General features: G+C 38.6%; 1 protein-coding gene across 1 annotated transcript in view; it reads right to left on the reverse strand.

Annotated features, from left to right (window-relative positions):
• The window catches only part of SORCS2 (sortilin related VPS10 domain containing receptor 2), a 104,166-nt gene that overhangs the window by 47,279 nt on the left and 34,486 nt on the right, over positions 1–22,401 (reverse strand). Inside the window, exons 4-6 of the mRNA XM_029283447.1 lie at positions 14,367–14,531; positions 12,737–12,810; positions 2,901–2,965 (exon numbers count right to left, since the gene is read on the reverse strand). Of these exons, the coding sequence (XP_029139280.1) occupies positions 2,901–2,965; positions 12,737–12,810; positions 14,367–14,531 (304 nt within the window). The remainder of the gene's footprint in view (positions 1–2,900; positions 2,966–12,736; positions 12,811–14,366; positions 14,532–22,401) is intronic.

The following is a 22,401-nucleotide window of genomic DNA, read 5'->3' on the forward strand; positions in this document are numbered from 1 at the left end:
GCTTACTTGAAAGGTACATTATTCTAACCAAATTAAACTTCAGGTATGTACAGTACTTAGTCTTGAGCTCTTTAAATTAGGTTTTCAATTTTTCATTAGATACTCTTAAGACCTTTATGTTTTGATTCATGCAATCCCTTCAACTTTTCCTCATATCAATTAAAAGTAAAACCCAATATAAATACATTTTCCCCCTTGCCAATTTTTTTTCTTATCTAAATCAAAGTTTCCCATGTTTGAGAACTGCCTCAGTGGAGCCCCCCCTGTCCATCCATTCCATTGTACAACAAATAATCTCACAATCTCACCAAGCATCGGGGAAAGGGTTGGATCTGTCAAAAGCAAATCTGGTATATCTCTTTTTGCTGGCTTATCTGTACTTTCTCCCAACCAGCTTTGATTGGAGAAGGATAAGGAAGAAGTGAAGGTAAGGACAAAATAACTTATGGGCACCCTGTTCCTGTTTCACTCAACTCTACACCGAATATCTGTTTCCATCTGATTGCTCATGCCAAAGCATTGTGCAAAGATTTAGTCCTCTACCCAATTAAAATGTACAATTAAGTAAAGTTGTTTGGATCCTGCAATGAAAGTTTTATTAGATTTTTTTAATAGTGATCACCAGATCTGTTCAAAATTCTTTTATTAATGGTTACACAGGCACCACAGAAGGACACTTGTGGTACACACTGATTAGCTAAGGTATTCACTTTACATGGAATGCAGAAATATAAAAGATTACAAATAAAAAGTTATATGTGCATTAATTTAGAATACAGAATAACAGAATTGGAAGGGACTTTGGAGGTCTTCTAGTCCAACCTCCTACTGAGGTTATGACTTTGTTTGCCTCTAGGTCAGGGCTTTTCAACCAGTGGTACAGGTACCACCTGTGGTACATTGGCACCTGGAAGGTGGTACGCGACCATCCCAGAAAAGTGGTAGTGGGGGAGGGGAATGAGCTGAACCGGTGGCAGCACTACACAAGCCTGAACGAGAGATGGCTGGAGCTGCAGGGCTGTCAGGGTTCAGCGGAAGTGCCAGGATCAGCACTTCTTCGGAACTGTCAGGGCTCAGTGGAAGCATCAGGATCAGCGCCAGGCTCCAGCTGGAGCTTGGCACTGATCTTGGTGCTTCTGCTGAGCCCAGAAGAAGCACCGATCAGCTGGAATGTTGTAGCATCTCCAGGGTCTTGGGATTTACATTCAGATGCTTGGCAACTGATTCATATTTATGACGGTCACAGTGTCCCAGGGTCATGTGAAGTGACCAAAACCTGCTGCAACTACCCAGCAGATGGGGGGAATAAAAACCAAACACCCCCACCCCTGCTGCCAATCCTCAACAGAAATGCTCACAACAATGAAAACCTCGGATAGGAGGAAGAGCACCGCCGGGTGGGCAGGCAGGTGTCTTGCTTGGCTGTGGCTTGGGGGCACTTTTTCAGTGCCATTGTAACTTCAAACAGTCACTGAGCGAACTGTTGTAAGTCAAAGACTACCTGTACTTTATCACTTTTTTCCTTTTTTTTTTTTTGGTCATCAAGTTTTTGGCACCTTGCTAGGTGACTGGTGGTACTCGGATATTGCCATATCCTAAAAGTGGTACAATGGGTGAGAAGATTGAAAAGCCCTGCTCTAGGTGTTCGCTGATTTGTTGCTTGATTATCTTTTTCAGAATTTTTCCAGGTATTGAGGTCAGGCTGACAGGTCTGTAATTTCCTGGATCTATTTTTTTTTCTTTTTTGAAGATGGGAACTACATCAGCTCTTTTCCAGTCCTCAGGTAGTTTCCCAATGCTCCAGATCTTTGAAAAATATAGTTCAGTGGTTCTGAGATCATGTCCGCCAGTTCCTTCAGAACCCCGGGGTGTAATCCATCTGGTCCTGGTGATTTGAACTCATCTAAGGTGGATATGTGCTCACTTATCATTTTCTTGCCTATTTTAACTTGTGTTTCTAATCTGTTATTTATGGTACTGTTTTTGATAGGTTGGACTGTTTTTTTTCCCTTTGTGTAAAGACAGATGCAAAAAAACAGGTTAAGTAGTTCTGCTTTCACTCTGTTGCCTGTCACCTTCTTGCCACTTTCTCCCACTAATGGGCCAATCATTTCCTTAACTTTTTTCTTGTTTTTTTACATGTTGAAAGAAGCTTTTTTTGTTATTTTTGACTTTTGTCGCAAGCCTTAGTTCAGTTTGAGCCTTAGTTTTCCTCACTTCATCTTTGTAGGGTCTGGCTATTTGCTGATATTCTGCCTTAGTTATGTGCCCTTCTTTCCACTTTTTATACTTGTCCCTTTTGTCTTTCAATTTATCAGAGAGTTCTTTATGCAGCCATGCTGATTTCTTTTGAGAGCTGTTATTTTTCTTTTCATTGGTATTGTGCTAGACTGGGCTTTTATAATCTCACTTTTCAAAATTTCCCAAGTTTCTTGAGTTGAGTTGTTTTCCCCTTGAGTATTCTCATCCATTTAGTTTACATCCTCTTGTTTAATACAAAATCTTTTGTTTGCCCTTTGTGTCTACATTATTAGCTCATTTAAGTATAATGGAGCTGGGCTTATTTTCTAATAATATTAACTTATATTTACTTGATCAATATCATAAACTGATTGATTAAACAATGAATTATTATTTAATCATAATCAGACTAATTATGATATCCATTTTGATATACATAATGAAAGATTTGTTTACACTGACAATATTATAGCATACATAAAATGAGAAAAAGAGATGAGGCAGAGTTGCTGAATACATGAGAATGCGATAGATTATGGCACTTAGAAAGCAAGCTTCTCAATTTTTGTGAACGTAACCAGAAATTTTTGGTTAATTTTTTTATGAATTTAACCAGAAATGTTGAAAACAAAAAACAACTGCAATATCCTAATGAGTACCTCCATTTGGATCTTGGAATTCTGTATGAACCAAATCAGGGTCTTCATCAACTCCATCAACAGCCCTGCAAAAGTAATAAAATTGCCGTTACCATAGGAAAAACTACAGTTTTAGGGTGAATAAACCTAACCATCTACTGCCAATTCTGAATTTATAGAAAATGGGCCTTATTTTCCTTGCTTTATTATTAAAATCTCTCAAAAAGCAGTGCAGAAATAGATTCAAAAACACTCATGTAAAGGAGAAATGTTTTTTTTACTATTATCCAAAAAGATACACTTATTTCCTGATTTATTTTTCAAAAGTTTGATACAATCCATGTAAATTATCCTATTTTAATTACAATGGTCTCTGAAGTCAAGTTCACAGCTGAGCAAGGTTTTGAACTGATATTTTAAGCCTAAATGTCCTATCTACTACATAAGCAAACTTTTAAAACTATAACTGTAGACATAAGATAAAATGTTTTCTAACACATTATAAATATTAAATGCAGTTTATTATCTCTAAAGAAGTACTATCTTTCCTTGAAGGCAGATCTTAAAGAAAATCAATATCAAATTTATACTTCCTTTGCCATGTTAGATAATGGCCGTTTTATTAAAAACAGCTTCATTTGAGAAAATTACTGTATATAATTGCTGTCTCCAATATGAGCACTGTTAATTAAAATAGTTAATTACATTTCAAATTAATTCATATTCATATCTACCTCAGCAAAATCAAAATGTTGAGAAAACAAATACTGTTCTTTAGTACGATTTAATTATTCCTTAAAATAAATAGTTACCAAAGCTCATTCCAACTATAGCACTGAGGCTGTATTATATCTAAAAGTCCATAAACATATTTCATTGAGTTTTACATGTTCAAAAGACAATTAATTTCAATATCTATAATTTCAAAAATTCTGATATATATATAACATTCAACTTTCTAGCCATTTTTTTTAGCTATCTTAACAAAACATTCCTATGTCTCTATCAAGAGAGTTCACCAATCTGTCTCAACAACAAAATAAACTATGATGTTAATCACTGGAAAATGCTAGAAATCTCCCTAGATAAATATAGTAAATAAAATGACATTAACAAAGTACTTTGTATAAATTATGTTTACAGAAATATTTCTGGAAAGAAATATTGAATATGGATGTTTAAATATTGTATCTCTCCTCAGGTTCCTTAAGATTACGTATTTATACAGACTTCAAAATTCATTCATTTTCTTTCTTATTCCTATGTAGATTTTCTGTTTGGATGATTTATTGTTTTGGTGTTCTGTGTGCTGTTTTATTTTCTAGATTTTATGAATGCACTATTTTATTTTATTTTTAAAAATAACTATCCTCAAAACAATTCAAATTAAACTTGCACTAAAAATACTCTCATGTCTGTCTTCTTTCACTATATTTAGTAAATTGCTAAAAAGTTTGTCCAAATATACTAATAGAGTCAAGATCTCCAGTTCATAATACTGGCTTATGAATGAATTACCCTTTAATCAAGCAGCATTATTCATGTCTACAATGAGACAGCTAATTTGAAACATGATGCTGGTACTGTTTCTAGAGGGGATTTTGTTTTCAGTGTATTGAATAAACAGTCTCCTCTAATTAGCATGAAAGTCATGCTTTCTGGCACTTTTAGTTACTTGTAGAGACAGAAAATAACTTACTCAACATAGTATGTTTAATTTATTATTGTATTTTTAACCAGACCTTTTCTTCTGATACTCCTGTCTCAAGTGCTATAGCTTATATTGTACAGTAACCATGCTACTCTTTTGATACTGCACACAGTACCCAAGCTGTATTTTTTATCAGTACTTATCTGTCTAATACTTTAATGGTTCAGATTGCTTTTTGTCAGATAAACCTTTCTCTTTAAGAATCTTCAATTATCTTTGTCACTTGTAAAATGCTCCATAAAAATATATTACAAATCACTATCAGAAACTTGGTATGTGTATTTTACTAATGATGGTACACTCATTGCCACAGAAATATCCACACATGAACAAATGTTTATGTGATAATCTATTCACCTCAGGATGCCATAATTTGGTTGTATTCAGTCTCATATTCCACATAAAGAAAAGTATATATTGTGAGGAACGATATGCAACTGTTTATTAGTAACTGGATTACTTTGAGTGCCATCTGTGAAATCATGGACATGAATTATGTTTCTCTGGAAAGCTGGTTCAGAAACCTCTAAAGTTTACAGATTTTCCTAGCAAGAGTCCTGTTTCCTATGTGTACCACACCTGATTATGCACAGCTCCTGATGATACTGCTCAAATCATGAGAAGAGCACTAAGATTGGCTACAGAACCGGTTGGCTGAATTCACTTAAAGAACCCTAGATACAATATTATGCCATCAGGTTGTTGACAACTATTAGTGATCACATAGATAAGAGTTTCTCCTTAACCTTGCCTTGCTCAGCACTCCTGGAGATCTGCCGCACACTGCTTACCTTCAGCCATTTTTCTCCTACTATTAAAAGGCCCCACATGGCCTATCTGAGGCAGCTTCTCATCACACCAGGCCTTCTTTCCCAGAGCCTGTCTGTACAGCTTTGGAGATCTCAGGAAGCCCCAGGTGTACGAGTTCCATCCTTCAGGAAGCTTCAGGAAGTCCTATGTGATTTTGGAACAGGTTCCATTCTTGCGGGGTTTCCTAAGGATTCTGGTGGCTTTCAAAGTCACATGCTTGTGTGGAAGGGGCAACTGCACCATTCCCCAAACTCATGTGCCTTGGAGAATAGTGCAAAGCAACACTTCTGAGCAGCAGTGACAGTAGTATGGCTGACACAGAAGCCTGGGATGGTGGCAGCTGCCTGAGACTACTGAAAGCCCCAGGCTACTTCAGGTCCAGCATCAGCACTGCCTCCCAATCCCATTGTGCAGGGTCAGATTAGAGCAGCTGCAGCTTTGCACTATGCTATACCAGCCCCCAGTTCATATGTGGCCCGTGCTGGGCTGCTGCATCCCCGAGGAACCCTCTCACTCCACTTACCGAATCACACAATCATTTAACTACTATAACTAGAGCCAGGATTGCAATCATTGAGTGAAGCAGTGATGTGGACATCCTTCTTAACGATTGCAATGACTTACAGCTGCAATCTGGGCTCAATTATAGTCAGAAGTTGAGGACTACCTGTATTGTAACTCTAACTTTTTTATGATCATTCTGTAATTCCTCTGGTTTGTATCAATGAGATTCATGACTTCAAAGCAATTCCTGATATTCTCTTTGAAAACAGCAGGTATATGTTCATGGATACTCTCTGCCTGCCTTTCCTTTTAGCTTAACTTGGAGTTTGCATATGAGCAGCTTGTGATATGTTCCACACTCAATACATGGCAATGTTTTGATGGTATAATTGAGCTTCTCCACCTTCTTTTAGCAATAATATAGTCAATGAACTCTAATATAGATAAATAATAAATAGTGGTATCCTTCTTCACTATGGCTTAATTCGCGTACATGGATGATTAATGAATTTGTTAATAGGGGAAGGGACTTGTGTTCATAAGGATTGCTCTTCCAAAGGCTACATTTGTCTGAAAAAAGAAGATCAATGATACTTTTTCAGAGTTACCTTAGATCCCAGAGGGCACTGTTGATTTACAAGCTCATAACAAAGCTTGAGAGTTACAAGAACACACTTGGAAAAGCATTGGAAGAAACCAAGCCTTTGCATGGGCCTAGAAAAGCTTAAAGGCAGTGCTAGTCTCTGAATGCAAACCAAAAGAATGCATTATTTGAACATCAAAGGAATGGAGTGCTCTTTCCATCAGCATCCAAAGACTGGGAAAATAGATAGGCAATATAATGCCTTCACCCAATGGAATGCAGACACATCTTTCAGGAGAAAAGAAATAGACAACATCTGTAGAGATGAGCCCTATGCAAAGCAAGTAATTCTATTGCTTGGCAAGCCAGTCATGACGTGAAGAGAAAGGTAGACCACTTTGAAAGAGTTATGCAGAAACCGTTTCCTAGGTAAAAGGTTCCAAAGCCTTTTTAAAATCCAGAATCACAAGAAAACATTCAGAAGCTGCTCAGGCAGATGCCACCCTAATTTAGTGAATGAAAAAGAGGGAGAGGTGGTGCAGTACAATCATGCAAGATTCTGTTATTATTGCCAATCTCAATAAAAGATGTTTCCGTGGAGTTCATTTTGTATCTTGTCTACTGAGTGGGGCTGATATATGACTAACAAAAATGCTGTCTTCCATGAGATTAAATGAATAAGATCAGTAGCTATAAATTGAAAAAGCTTCAGCATCGACATGGAGAACCAGAGAAAGAGACAAAGCAAACGTGTCACAGTCTTAATTAAACATTTCACCCATGGCCTTGAAAGGCAGACAACATGAGACCCTGAAAGATCCAAATGAAAAAAGATGACCAGCATTCCAGATGATTTCTTCTAAGCTATGTTAATACTGCAGGCCCATGAGAATCCCCAGTAGGACACAAAGATTTTAAACATGGCTTGATATAAAGCATGAAAAGCTCTGCCCAACTTCTGAGATAGGTACAATCTGTAGATATAGCCAAGGCACACAGAGTCTACTTGCTCCCAGAGTGTTGTTCATAAACAGTTTAAATGAATACATTGAGCTAGTTTAGGAAAGTCTACAGCACAGTCTTCTCCAGAGAACAAAAAAACAAAGATTATGTTCCATCTGAAGGAGGATCTTTGCTACAACAATGCTGGCATTTGGGAAATGGGATCTTTAAGATCGTGAGATGGAGCCAAAGGGAAGGAAGGATGGTGACCTAGGACCTGGAACGCTTCATGTACAAGAAAAATCATAAGAAAATCATGCAAAATAAAGTCAGCAAAGTGGAAAAAATTCCAGAACATCAGACAAGCTATAAGAAAGAATGTTCTACTGCCGTGGCAATCAAATACCTACAGAAGAAGCTCAGTGGTGGTTGTACCTAGGCTTGCATAGTATGCAAGAGAGCTAAGCTTCTATGAAGGCCATGTGCAATTTTTAGATTCTGAATACAGGTGGTCCTCGACTTACGCCCACAACTGAGCCCAAAATTTCTGTTGCTAAGTGAGACATTTGTTAAGTTTAGTCCCATTTTACGACTTTTCTTGCCAAAGTTGTTAAGTGAATCACTGCAGTTGTTAAGTTAGAGACATGGTTGTTAAGTGAACCTGGCTTTCCCACTGACTTGCTTGTCAGAAGGTGATTGCTTGCAAAAGGTGATCACATGATCCTGGGACCCTGCAACCGTTGTAAATGTGAGTCAGTTACTAAGTGTCTGAATTTTGATCACATGGCCATGGGGATGCTGCAATAGTTGTGTGAAAAATGGCCACAAGTCACTTTTTTCAGTGCGGCTGTAACTTTGAACAGTCACTAAACCAACTGTTGTAAGTCGAGGACTACCTGCAGACAATTTAGGTAACCCTGGGTAGCAAAAGGTTTCTCACACCATTCTACCTCTTATAATATTATTATTGGTTTCACTGAAAAAGTACAGGGCTGTAAGCCTCTTCCCTCAGAAATCATAGTCACATGTTTTTCTCAAAGTTAGTTACATTTAAGTGTCCAAACATTTCACTCACGTAAGCCATCCCAATATTTTTACATTTCCCATATCATAAAAAAGTGCTATTCTAATTATAAATCACATCCCTCTTACTATAAAATCCATTTATATCCGAAAGTTATCTATTCTTTTAACCATATTCAAACAAATGTAGTCATGTAATATCCCATCTGGTAAGTCAAATCATCTGTTCTCTTAAGTCTAACTCTAGCCTTCTTCCTTTGCCAAGTCACTTTCCAAGTCAGTGTATTCAACTCACCAAGGATTTTTTTCTGTATTTTTGTGGATATTGTTTGGAATGAGAGAGACAATTTAGGTGGAGTATTTTTGAGGGGGAATTTCGCCCACTCAATCATAACAGACAAGAATATTTTGAATACTGATGGGAAACAAAATTTAAATAAGAGCTTGAAAAACAGGATCTACATTGATTCAATAAGAAGACCTTAATTGCAAATACAATTGAAATATAAGCTGGTTAGAAAAGATGTTATCTACTGATATTATTGTTATTTGTATAAACACTAGAAAAATGTTTATATCTAATTTTGTATGTATCGATAGTGCCAAGAACTGTATCTGCTTAATGTTGATAAAATGAGAATATCACAAAATGTGATCGGAGCTGCCGACTCTCTATAAATATTGGTGGGGGTGTGTGGAGTGCTGGCTTAGTTGTTGTAAGTGGATTGGTTGGCTGTGTGGATTGGTTGGCTGTTATTGTTTGTGGAGTGTTCAGCTGTTTCGTAACATCCTGAGTACTTGAGGTGCTGGCTGTGTGCCCATTAGTCTTTTGTGTTATAAGGACCTGGGTAATGGGTTGTGTGATTACATCCTGAGATCTAGTGTAGTGATATCCTGAGTTTTGTGTTGCAACATCCTGGGTGGTTGGCTGTGTTGTAACATCCTGAGCTTTAGCATTGTAACCTCCTGAGTTCTGTGATGTGGTGTCCAGAAATTGTAATCACATGTGAAACTGTTGCACCTTTCTCAGTATCTGCATTTGTACATCTCTCTGCCATTTCACAGAGGGAATCTTAGTTAGGAGATTGTCCCAAGCAACTATAGAGTTCAGCCTGCTGAATATATGAATGGCATTTACAAATGTTATTATCTTACAAACTCAGATGATTGAGATCTGGGAATTAGATAAATGTAAAGATGCTCATTTTTACTTATAGCTAAATTTATTATTTAATTTCACGTTTATGTTGTCCTTCCAGGAGTTTAGAACAACTTGTTTTATGTACAAGAACTTTGTGATGTATGTTAGAGAGGGTAATTGCTTCAAGGTTACCTACTGAATTGCAAATTTGAATCAAGATTTGTACTTGGGCCTCCCTTGTCTGAGTCCACTGTAGCCCACAAGTCTATTATTTTAAAAATACAATAGTCTGGATTAATCACCGTGATTAATGTAATCAAAACTTCTAAGAGATGGATGATGCTGGGTGGGAGGAAGAAGGATAGCAGAAGTCCCACCAATTCCTGCCTTGAACTACCCCACATTATAAAGAACACATTGACCAGCCCCGTTGTAGAGATGCAATAAACGATAGGCTGCGGGAACAATACTTGTAGTAGCAACATACCTTCCTCACAACGCAAGGACAGGAGGAAAGCACATTTTCACAAACAAGAGGCTCTGCTATACAGGCTCTGCATGTAGACAAACATGCAACTCATTGTATCCCATGCATCTACATTTAAAAACAACTTTTCTCATGTATAAACATATTGGTTTCTTTTCAGTAGGTGGAAAAGCAACTTATACCCACATTTGGTTTTTCCCAAGAAAGAATCCCTGAAACATGCTGTTTGTCTAGAGAAGTTTTTTTTCCTCCCAACAAAAGGGTGGGAAGTAGGACAAAACTACTGTATTCTCACTGCCATTGCACGACAAACACAGTATTTTTAAAGGCTTCTCTGGGAAGAAAAGAAAAACCTCAGATTCCTACATTCCTCTCAGTGAAAATAACCCTCTGCAATACTGACTGGCAGTCTGCTTGGGACTTTGTAAATGATGACACAGTTTTTCAGTGTTGGTGAATTGTAATTTTCAACTTATCTAGCTCTACACTATACTGGTTGGGCCTGCTGGAAATTGTAGTCCAGCAACATCAGGAAGGGCACAGGCCCCTATCTGTAATTTAGATTACTAAAATAAGAGTTCTGAACAAAGGTATCAAAATAAGGTTTCACAAAAATAAAGGGAAAATTTCTGGACGATTTAATTGCCTTGGCCTGGAAACCTATTTGGAAAAGAAAGCAAGCAAGAGTTAGACTTAAAAATCGGAAGGTTTGATCTATAAGAGGGGGAATTATATGATTAAATATCTGTTTGAATATGATTAAAAGAACGGATAGCCCTTAGATATAACCAGACTTTTATAACAAAAGATGTTAGAATTAGAGTAGCACTTTTTTCTTTCTCTTTCTTTCTTTCTTTCTTCTTTGATATGAGAAATATGAAACTAAGAGAATGGCTAGTATGAACAAAAAAATTTTAGCTATATAAATGTAATTCATCTTGAGAAAATCATAACTGATAAAGATATTTTGAATACTGATGGGAAATCAAACTTAAATAAGAGCGTGAAAAACAGGATATTGACTCTACAAGGAGATTTTAATTGCAAATACAATTGGCTAGAGGTTATAAACTGATATTATCTGTATAAGATTAGGAAAATATGATGAGGGTGTTTATATCTAACTTTTTATGCCTTAATTGTAGCAAAAATTGCGTAATGTGGAGAAAATGAAAATAAATTGGGGAAGAAAGGAGGATCAGGAAAAAACTCTGGATTGTGTAATATTGAACAGATTTATATTGAAGAAGCTAATGTTAAGTATATGAACCCAGACAACACGTTGTTTACTAAGCACTAAAGATGGTAACTGTTAAAAATCAATAAAATACTTTTTTTAAAAAAAAGGGTTCTGACAAAGGTATCAAAACACATGTTCATTAAGGCATCAGCAGGAGATTAATCATAGTGTTGAGAAAAGTCCTGAAAAAATGTGTAGGATTCAGTTACAGAGATGATTTAATCATTTAAACACCAATCAGAATATAACATTGATCAACCAGTTACAAAAACATCTGTATGTAAGTAACAACTGACAGAAATACAGCCCAATGTGAATTCCTAATGTACACCAGGATGCAGTTTGGCAAATCAGAAAGTTAAAAAGCTCTGGAGAGTATGTTTAATGTCTTATGCAAGGGTATTTGATTTAATAATTGGCAAATGAATAATCAACAAATTCTTGGCAGAAAAATGTTCAATGCCAGAAGTCTTATTTCTAAAACTTAGTCTTATTTCACACAGTACAGGTACTTTGAAGCGATGAACATTCTAGAATTGGATATAGTGGGAAATCTTTCAGTAAAACATAAAGAATGAAGATTAAGTATAAATTACTTAAATAAAGCAGAAAAATGAAAGGTAGGAAACCCTATACCATTTCGGACAAATGGCTGTCCAGTCTCTTCTTAAAAACTTCCAGTGTTGGAGCATTCACCGCTTCTGGAGGCAGGTTGTTCCACTGGTTAATTGTTCTAACTGTCAGGAAGTTTCTCCTTAGTTCTAGGTTGCTTCTCTCCTTGCTTAGTTTCCACCAGTTGCTTCTTGTCCTGCCTTCAGGTGCCTTGGAAAATAGCTTGACTCCCTCTTCTTTGTGGCAGCCCCCGAGATATTGGAACACTGCTATCATGTTACCCCTTGTCCTTCTCTTCGTTAAACAAGACATACCCAATTCCAACAACCATTCCGTATATGTTTTAGCCTCCAGTCCCTTAATCATCTTTGTTGCTCTTCTCTGTACTCTTTCTAGAGTCTCAACATCTTTTTTTACATCGTGGTGACCAAAACTGGATGCAGTATTCCAAGTGTGGCCTTACCAAAGCATTGTAAAGTGGTATTAATACTTCGCGTGATCTTGATTCTATCCCTCTGTTAATGCAGCCTAGCACTGTGTTGGCTTTTTTGGCAGCTTCAGCACACTGCTGGCTCGTATTTAAGTGATTGTCCACTAGGACTCTGAGATCCCTCTCACAGTTGCTACTATTGAGCAAGACACCACCTATACTGTACTTGTGCATTTGGTTTTTCTTGCCTAAATGTAGAACCTTACTTTTTTATTACAGTACAATTGAATAGAATACCCTCAAAGATTGAAAAAGATCACTTTTCTCCATAATTCATTTTATGTAATCTTGAACAGCAAAAATATGTCTCTTACCAATAAATATGATCTTTTGACACGTGATCTTGTACGCGAGTCCATTTTATCCCCAAATCAAGAGATGCATAAAGCTTAAAATGAAAAAGGAGAAAACATATTTTTATTTCTCCAAGAGTGCAAAGTAAAAAAACAAAGGACTCTTCCAACGTTTCCCTTCAACAAGTTGTGGGATGGAGTGGAGAGAAATGAATGGTTCAAACTCACCCAATGAATTTTCATAACTGACAGTGGACTTGATTTAGTCAAACATCTTAGTCATTACCCACCTGGCTCTTCCATATTTTAAGATATTTAAAACATATTTAAAGCTTACTTTACATATTCTTATCCATAATATTTTTTGTGAAGGAATAAAGCATAGATCAGGGCTTTTCAACCTTTTCACCCATTGTACCACTTTTAGGATATGGCAATATCAGAGTACCACCAGTCGCCTAGCAAGGTGTCAAAAACTTGATGACCCAAAAAAAAAAAAAGGAAAAAAGTGATAAAGTACAGGTAGCCCTCGACTTACAACAGTTTGCTTAATGACTGTTCGAAGTTACAATGGCACTGAAAAAAGTTCCCCCAAGCCACAGCCGAGCAAGACACCTGCCTGCCCACCCAGCGGCGCTCTTCTTCCTGTTTGAGGTTTTCATTGTTGTGAGCCTTTTTGTTAGGGATTGGCAGCAGAGGTGGGGTGGGGGTGTTTGGTTTTTATTCCACCCGTTTGCTGGGTGGTTGCAGCAGGTTTTGGTCACTTCACATAACCCTGGGACACTGTGACCGTCATAAATATGGATCAGTTGCCAAGCATCTGAATGTAAATCACAAGACCCTGGAGATGCTGCAACATTCCAGCTGATCAGCGCTTCTTCTGGGCTCAGCAGAAGCGCCAGGATCAGCGCCGAGCTCCAGCTGGAGCCTGGCGCTGATCCTGGTGCTTCCACTGAGCCTGACAGCCCCAAAGTGCCGATCAGCTGGAAAGCGGCACTGATCGGCGCTTCAGGGCTGTCAGGCTTGTGCGGTGCTGCCACCGGTTCAGCTCATTCCCCTCCCTGGGCTACCACTTTTCTAGGATGGTCGCGTACCACCTGCCAGGTGCCAATGTACCACAGGTGATACCCGTACCACTGGTTGAAAAGCCCTGGCATAGATAAATTAGTACTGAAAGCTGAATTAATACTAGAGAGCCAAAAGTGTAAATAGCTCATGTCTCTGTTACAGATTTTTAATGTAAAATCATTTCAATATTAAGCAAACATGATTGAGAATGAAACAGTATTTGGATTCCTATAAATGATCACAGTGCAGAGAGACTGGTTCATATACATAAATCAATCACTCAGTAAATGCAGGATCAACTAATGACATACAACTGCAAACAAATCATTGTTGCTAAATGTTAAGTTTAATGCCATTAAAAAAAGATTTAATTCTGTATATGATGATTCACCTGTGACAGTTGGAAAGGGATATGCATGCAGATGTTACATAAACTATTTTGGAAAGCTTTCCTATATTGGTTATATTACAGTATTTTATGTTGTAAAATTGTTTGATATTTCATACTGTTCCTCCAAGCTGTCCAGAACATATTTCAGATATATCAAAAGCAAAGCCACACAACATTTTTTTAGTTTTTTACCTGTCCTTCCTTGGTGTAAGCAAGCACCTTATCTTCCTGTTTTGGATGAAATATCAGTGTTTCCACAAAAAAACTAATGGGCTGCTTTTGAAAAGTAGCACCTTCATCTGTACTAATAAAAAGATTCTGGTCCAGGTCATTGTGGGAAGAACTTACAAGAATTATCTATAAAAGAAAAAAAGCAAAACAAACAAATTAGCCAAGTTCTAATACGATCTGCACATATTTTTATCTAATTAAGAAAGGAAAAAATAGGAACTAAATAATCAATGCCTCAGAATCACTTGATCCCAAATAGATTAAAAGAAGTATTCTGCCAAGTATTCTAATAATCTCCTAAATTCTCACAGCTTATCTAAAGACTCCTAAAAACTGAAGCTTAGCAAAACTGCAGGAGATTTTCTAGCTAATCTCTAGTGATTTTCACATAACTACAACTCTCACATTTTGTAAAGAGAAGCAACAAGTTTTATCACACAAACTAAGGCATGCTCTTCTGCATTTATCACACAAACTAAGGCATGCTCTTCTAGCAAGTGGGGCTGCAGTGTAATCTGAGTTTAAGTCTACTTTGTATCAGAACAACCAAAGAAGTCTTCGGAGGAGGAAGCAACATAGAAAGTATCATGAAACTGGAAACTGCAAAAATATATCCATTCAACTTACCTTTCTAATACAGTTGTGTACGCTAGGAAAATGAATATGACAAAACTCTATTATTTGTTATTAGCCTTGTAGAAGACTTGTGTGATGATGACGAACCAAAGGGACCTTGGAAGCCAATTAATTAACTGACCTAGGACCCAACATCAAGTAAAGAAGAAAAGGACTCTGTAATTACAGAACAGCTTCTACACTAGATTTCACAGTATAACCTCTAAGCTTGAACATGTGACTGTGATGGGCACCAACAGAGGAGACAAGCTGTGGGCAATGTCAAACACATATCATAATGCAAATTTTGCCCAGTTCATACTTGCATTATGTTGCTGTACACAAGGATAGAACTTGCATTGTGACATCATGATGCATACTTTTCTCATTTTGGAAAAAAAATCTCAGCTTGCTGCAGACATTCTGGCAGCTGGTAGACAAAGGAAGTGTGAAAAGGTAAGAAAAAAATCCTTGGAATTAGTGATCTCACTGCGATGAAAGCTAGAAGCCTTTTATATAAAGCTGTCCACTTGGCATTGGAAATGACATGTATTTTTTTTTCAGGTGTCTGTAGCCAGTTGCCTTGAGCCCTGCCCTGAACATTCTAATTGACTTCTCGGATGCTGATTCAATTGATACTTAATCAATTTAATTGATTTATATATTTGCCCCACCTCACATACATGTCTTTGGATATTTTACAATAAAAATAAATAAAATACATACAATACAAAAAGTATAAAACATGTAACAGCTGGCATTGTAAAATAAACATTAACAATAACCAGGAGATGAGCTCTGTCACACACTCGGGTCTTCAGGCTTGGGCACAAAACCACGTTTTCAAGGCTTTGCAGAAGGCCAGCAGGTCCCCACAGCTTCAAGATAAAAAGACAGAATCTCCATGGCCTCATTCAGACCACCTGGGGTAGAAATATAGAGTATCATCACCATACTGACGATACCTCACCCCAAACTGTCAGATTACCTTGCCCAGTAGGTTCGTGTAGATGTTAAACAGGAAGAGAAAAAGTATTCAGCCATGTGGCACCTCATAAACGAAGAGCCATGGGTTGGACTCATCTACAGCAAGTGAAACGAACCCCGGCAGGAGGAGAATGGGAACAATGCAGTACTGCCCACTCCCAACTTCCAAAGCCACCACACAGGGATACCATGATCAATGTTATTAAAAGCCACTGAGAGGTCAAGAAGAGCAAGGACATACCAAGGAGTGATCCAAGAGTATGATAAGTGCCATGTCAGTCCCACACCTAAGCTTGAACCCTGACTGAAAGAGGTACAGATAATGCTTTTCTTCAAGGGTTCTTTATACTATAGTGCAGACATGTCAAACACAAGGCCCGGGGGCCGGATGCGGCCCGCGAAGTGGTTTCATGTGGCCCGTGAAGCCATCCTGGAAACAGTGAGGGAACGGCCCCCGCTGCCTTGGCCCTGGCCCAGGCCGGCCAGGAGGGAGCCAATGTACAATTTTGTGGTGGCCATCTATGCTGAAACGCATTCAGTCTTAGCTCCACAAGGCCGTCTGGAAACAGCGAGGAACGAGCCCTGCCGTGTCAGCCCCGCTCCCTGGGGCATGTTGGGGAGGTGTGACCCTTTGTGAGGAATGAAGAAATGCACCATCGCCTGGAAGTGACCAGCAAATGGCCCTCACTTACTTTGCCTATCAGGCTTGATGGGCTCCGGGGGAGGGGTTTCAGCAGGCAGTGAGGCTCCTCCAGTGGACCATGCCTTGGCACTTGCCCCGGTCCCACCCCCTTCTGCCAGAGACCCTCAGATCTGTCCCACTCCTGCCCAGGCCCCTACAGGCACCCTTGAATCGAACGATGTAGAACTGGCCATGCCCACCCAATAGGCCACACCCACTCCATCCACACCCACTCAGTAGGCCACACCCACCCTGGCCACACCCACCCAGCCCCCGAGGGCAACCACAATGCTGATGCGGCTCTCAATGAAATTGAGTTTGACACCCCTGCTATAGTGCAACCATCTTCTTTACAATCTTCCCTAAAAAAAGGAAGATTGGATACTGGACACAATTGTCCAGAATGCTAGTTTAGTGATAGCCTCTTGCAAAGGAGACTATTTTAATAAATAGAAAGTTAGACACACTTAAATGTCAGAAATATACCTTCATCATAATTTGTAATATTCTAAAAATAAAAACCATAGAGTCTCACATATGTGACACATGGAATTCTTCCAATGCCATTACCTTATCACCTTGCCCAAAACTGGCCAAGTTCAAACCTTTTTTTAATTTGGCACCTTCGAGTCAGTTTTGACTTCTGGCAATTACCTGGATTAGTCCCTGCAGTTTTCTTAACAAGATTTCAGAAGTGGATTGCCATTGCCTCCTTCCTAGGGCTGAGAGAGAGTGACTGGCCCAAGTCACTCAACTGGCCTTGAGCTTAAGATGGGACTAGAATGCACAGTTTTTCTGTTTCTAGCCTGATATTTTAACCACCACACAGAAGTGGCTCTCTAGTTCAAACCTGATCCAGTCAAAATGAAGGAATCTAAGATTGGTTTCTTTACAAAGGTTATGAATCACCACCTCCTTCAACTCCTAGTGAAGGTGGCATTAATGGCTGAGCACAAATATCAGGTGAGCCCCTCCAGCCAATACCAATCAAGATGGACTCCCATCTAGTTACTAGGCTCTGTATCTTCCGGGCTGTAGCTGCCGATATTGGGAAGAGGAGAAATAAATCCCCATTACCTGCTGTGAGGGTCACCTTGCTGAGGCGCCTTAAAAGAGAGGCTGGGGGAACAGCACCTTTTATGTCCACACACTTTCCTCCCATCCCAACACTGTTGCTGCATGGCAGGCCCCAAAGGAAAGCTAATCTACAGAGAGAGAGGAGAAACAAAGGACTGTTTAAAACGCCAAGGGAGAGAAAGAGTTCTCTAGATGAATGTTTCCGTAAGACACTTCAGGGGGGCGTTTGGCTTAGAGTGGTTGCCTGTTCCTGTTACTTGGCAGTTCCTAAATGGCTTTTTTTCTTTTTAATCTGCAGAGCGATTTTCAAATGCCTTGTGCCTGCTTCCCAACCATAAAGAATTTTCTGGAATGTGATACATAACATCTCTTTCATCTGTGGGAAAAGTGAGCAAGGTGAGCGGAGGAGGGAAGTTTGTGGAGCGGCTAATTAAATCTCTTGCTGTAGGGAAGCCAGAGCTAAAAGTGGCAACTTGGATGGTGTGAAATTAAGGACTGTATAAATCTGTCCTCAAAAGCTTTATATGCTTTCATCAAGTTTCCATTACAGAATAAGCAAGCTTTCAGATAGAAATAGATGAGGAACATAGAGAATGGGAAAAGCCCGGACATACATGGAAATAATGTTTTGTTTAAATAAGGACTTTACAAATTATACAAAATTTACTCTTTGTACTATCATCTACATCTACAATCCAAAGTTGCATCTTCACTACGTACCCAGTTTTGCTATACCTTTATATCTGGATATTTATTTTAGTAGATATAAATATCTATAAGGCAGAAGAGTAGTAAAATATTCCAAATGCTTCCAAAAGGTCATCCCTACAACTCCCTCCACAGGTTTTAGGGTACCTATGGATTAATAAATCTATTATCAGATAAAGATTTGTAGAATTCAGTGATTTTAAGACCCATTAAGCCTCCACTACAACAAATGTGAACGAGCGTCTGATTTTCTTTTCTTGATCCTATTATTCGCTAGGGCAAATATGAAAGACTAAACAAGACTAGACCAGACTATTAAGTACCTGGGGAAAGGCCTCTGTCATCACTGGGGTAGTTCAAAAGATTCGAGCACCCATGTCACACGAGCTTGATCTTAATCTAACAATTTCCTCTTTATTTTCTTCACTACTTTGTAACTTTCCTAACTGTGCCATGTTATTTAACAAATTTGAAATTGTCTGTGGTCCTTTTCATTGGAAGATCTCCACAAGTTGGCTCCAACTCAGTCTTGGCTTCCTAAGCAGACTGTTACTGCTGCCCAACAACCCTGGCTCCCTGACATTTTCTCACACTCCTCCTCACGATAATATGAAGCCTGTCCTTTTAGTTACAGTTTTCCTCGCCGCATGATCATGCAATTTCTACATTTCTACATTCTACCCTTAATAATTTATAATTTAGTTCTTTTCCATAACCTTTGGTCTTTCTCCTGTTTCCCTGCTTAATGGCAGGGAAAATAATGTTTGGTAACATTATACTAAATCTACATTATTATAAATAAATGAACATCTTCTTTAGCTTTATGTTTCCCAAACTGATTGCATGTAGTCCTGTTGCAATTTATTTCTTTGTTTGTTTATTCGGTTTAAATAACTACAAAAAGTGACTCTGGGCAACATACAATTCTGATGCATAAAAGCAAGAAATTAGAAAATAAACACGTGGATTAGAAAAGAGAAAAACAGAGTAACCGAATGAAAGAAATAATACAAATAACATTAAAATATCATTTTTTAAGCTAAAAAGCAGACATGGAGTAAAAGAAGAAATTTGTTACCCCATACTTCCCAGTTAAGATCTTAGCAGCTTGTGGGGATGTGAAGAATTTTAATTAGGAAAATAATACTGAGGAGGCAAACACATGCTCTTTTCCTAACATTGTGCTCTAAAGCTAATCTGTCTGAATAGTTTTTAAATGTTAAAAAGAGTGTTAGAAAAGTTCTTTTACAATCCCATTTAATCCTACAAACTCTCCATTCCAATCAATATGATAATGTCACCCTTAGTGTCAGATATCTCAAAACATCATCTATAGTACTATTTTTCTCTTCCCAAACATCCTAGTTGTGATGCATCCATGGTTGCCTAGGCACGGTTGATGTTCTGAGCTTTTCCTGACTGGCCACTGAAAAGCTCCAAGGCAAGAAACATCCTACATCATGCCTGAGACTACCCAACTGTCACACACAATACACCAACCACTTTATCCCAACAGCATACAAATACATCGGCCAACTATCTACATTACCCCAGCAGTCTAAAATCAACAGGGGATTCAAAATGGTATTGTGCTTGAAGATGTATCTAATCAGTGAGACAGAATCCCATATATTATATACCCAAACCCTCTCCTCCCCCTACAGACTTAGACTGCTACATCTTGGAGTAATCCTAATTAGGAGGACTGAATCCCCTCCATTTGCCAAACCTGGTTAATTGCTGGCAAAACATCTAAAAATACTGGATGAAAGTGCTGATCTTGATCACTGACCTGACAGTAAAAAAGATCTTTAAGCTGAAGGATCTTAGCTGTCATTAGGACTTCCTTGGTTACATTGCAACCTTATATTTTCTTGACTATTTCTGTGATAAGTATTATAACCTCTTTACTAATGATCAAGCTACAAAAGCACTAACAACTCTTTTGTCTTGAGACAACCCATAATTGATGGCATGTCATGAGAACTAAGAAGCATTCATTACATTCCAAACTCCAGCTTCAGGCATCTTTGACTCCAACTGGCCTTCAAATGTTATCTGAAACAACTGATTGACAAATAAGCCAAACTACCAGGCATTATCAATATGTTTTCGGCTTTGGTCACTTCATTTAACAGCAGTCTATAATTTCCCACATTCCTTCAAGCATGCCTGATGGTCTCATCCTAACAAAACTTTAATTATTGTCTGACTTGGGCACTTAAACAAGGGTGACACACAAAGAAAGCCAGGAAGTCTTGCAATCTTAGAAATGCCCCATTCCATCCTAACAAAGAGGGCAGTGTACTCAGAACAGGAAATGGAAACAAGGGTTGTTGTTTTTCAAAAGCTACAAGTGAAGAATGAAGAATTCAGAGTTTTTGTCAGATTCAACATTTACAAAAATGACTTAATCTATAGTTAATTATAGTGTCAAACACCTATGTCATCCAGCAGTCAAGAGGCAAAGTATTTCACATCAGCAAAAACAAAAATGCAATATGTCATGTGCTGGAATTAGTCTAAGGACTTTACAAGAAGCCAGGTTCAATGCATGAACAAGGAGATGGTAGTCTACTAGGTGCATATTGCTTCATTGCACTACAATATCACATAGGGTGGTGGAAGGTTTATATGAAGGAAGCAACTATAAAAATCAATGGCATAAAATGTATATCTAGTTATCTATCTAGCAGGAAAGGAGAAATATGGGGAAAAAATGTAGGCAACCAATCCTAGCTGGGTGCTTCATTTGTATATATTCCTGACTGCCACACAAAACTAGCTTCCATCGCATTATTGAAGAGTGAGAATAGAATTGGTGTTTGGAAGTCTTTTCTGTCCAAACTTTTTCCAGTTGTTTATAATTGTTTCTATCCTATGCCATGTTGCAATATTTGTGTTGTGGTCCTTTTGTTCTGTTGCCTGTTTATACAGAATATTTTGAAGTGTTCTTCCTTTCCTTGTAATAAGTAAAACATTTTATGGTTTTTAAGTGAAAACATTTTAATTTTTAAAAAGATATCTCACAGGATATTGAATAATTAATGGCTATTTTAGAGCACATTTGCTGAGATTGTCACTTCAGCTGCAGAATTCCTCTGAAATAAGATGCCATTCAAATACATTTTAGAAACTTACACTGGACAAAATAAACAAAAGAGGTATTTGTGTACAGGCGAGCTGGGAATAAGTCTGATATTTGTCCCTGATATGGACAAATTTTAGAGAAACACTGATTTGTTAATTCTCAGAAAAATCCATTTCACAGAACGATACCCAATACTGTGTAGACATACCTGAATTCACACAGTTGGACTTTCTTTCCTCCCCCTACCCTTTAAACTTTGTGAGACGTCATTGCAAGGTGACTGGAGCCCGACGGAATTCCGAGGAGCAATCCCAGGAGCGGCCCGGGCGCGTCACCCTTCCGTATATCCATAATGTCTCCGAGGCCACAGCCAGACTTCTTGCCCCGTATAACATCAAGGTGGCCAATAGAGCTGACCAGACCTTACGGGCCAAACTTATGCACCCCAAGGACCAACTCCCCATCGCTGAAAGGTCAGCGGTGGTATACCGGATTAGATGCATGGACTGCCCACGCAATTATGTGGGGGAGACGTCCAAACGGCTGGGGACCCGCATACACGAACACAAGTTGGCGGTAAGAAGGGGGGAACAGCGCTCGCAGGTCTGGTCTCATATGGCTGAAAGTGGCCACCGCTTTGATTTTGACCAGGTCCAGGTCCTGGCAAAGGATAGTACTAAAGGGGGCCGGCTGTTGAAGGAGGCATGGTTTACGGAGGAAGAATCCATCAATCGCCACATGGAGATGTGCCCGGCGCAGCGGACACTTAGAGCGTGGTGCATGAATCACCCCCTGGGGCGTCGGAGGAGGACAGGACACGATGGACAGCCCCGTCA

The sequence above is a fragment of the Protobothrops mucrosquamatus genome, unplaced genomic scaffold (assembly GCF_001527695.2).
Source record: "Protobothrops mucrosquamatus isolate PMUCROS unplaced genomic scaffold, P.Mucros_1.0 scaffold94, whole genome shotgun sequence".
Taxonomy (NCBI): Eukaryota; Metazoa; Chordata; class Lepidosauria; order Squamata; family Viperidae; genus Protobothrops; species Protobothrops mucrosquamatus.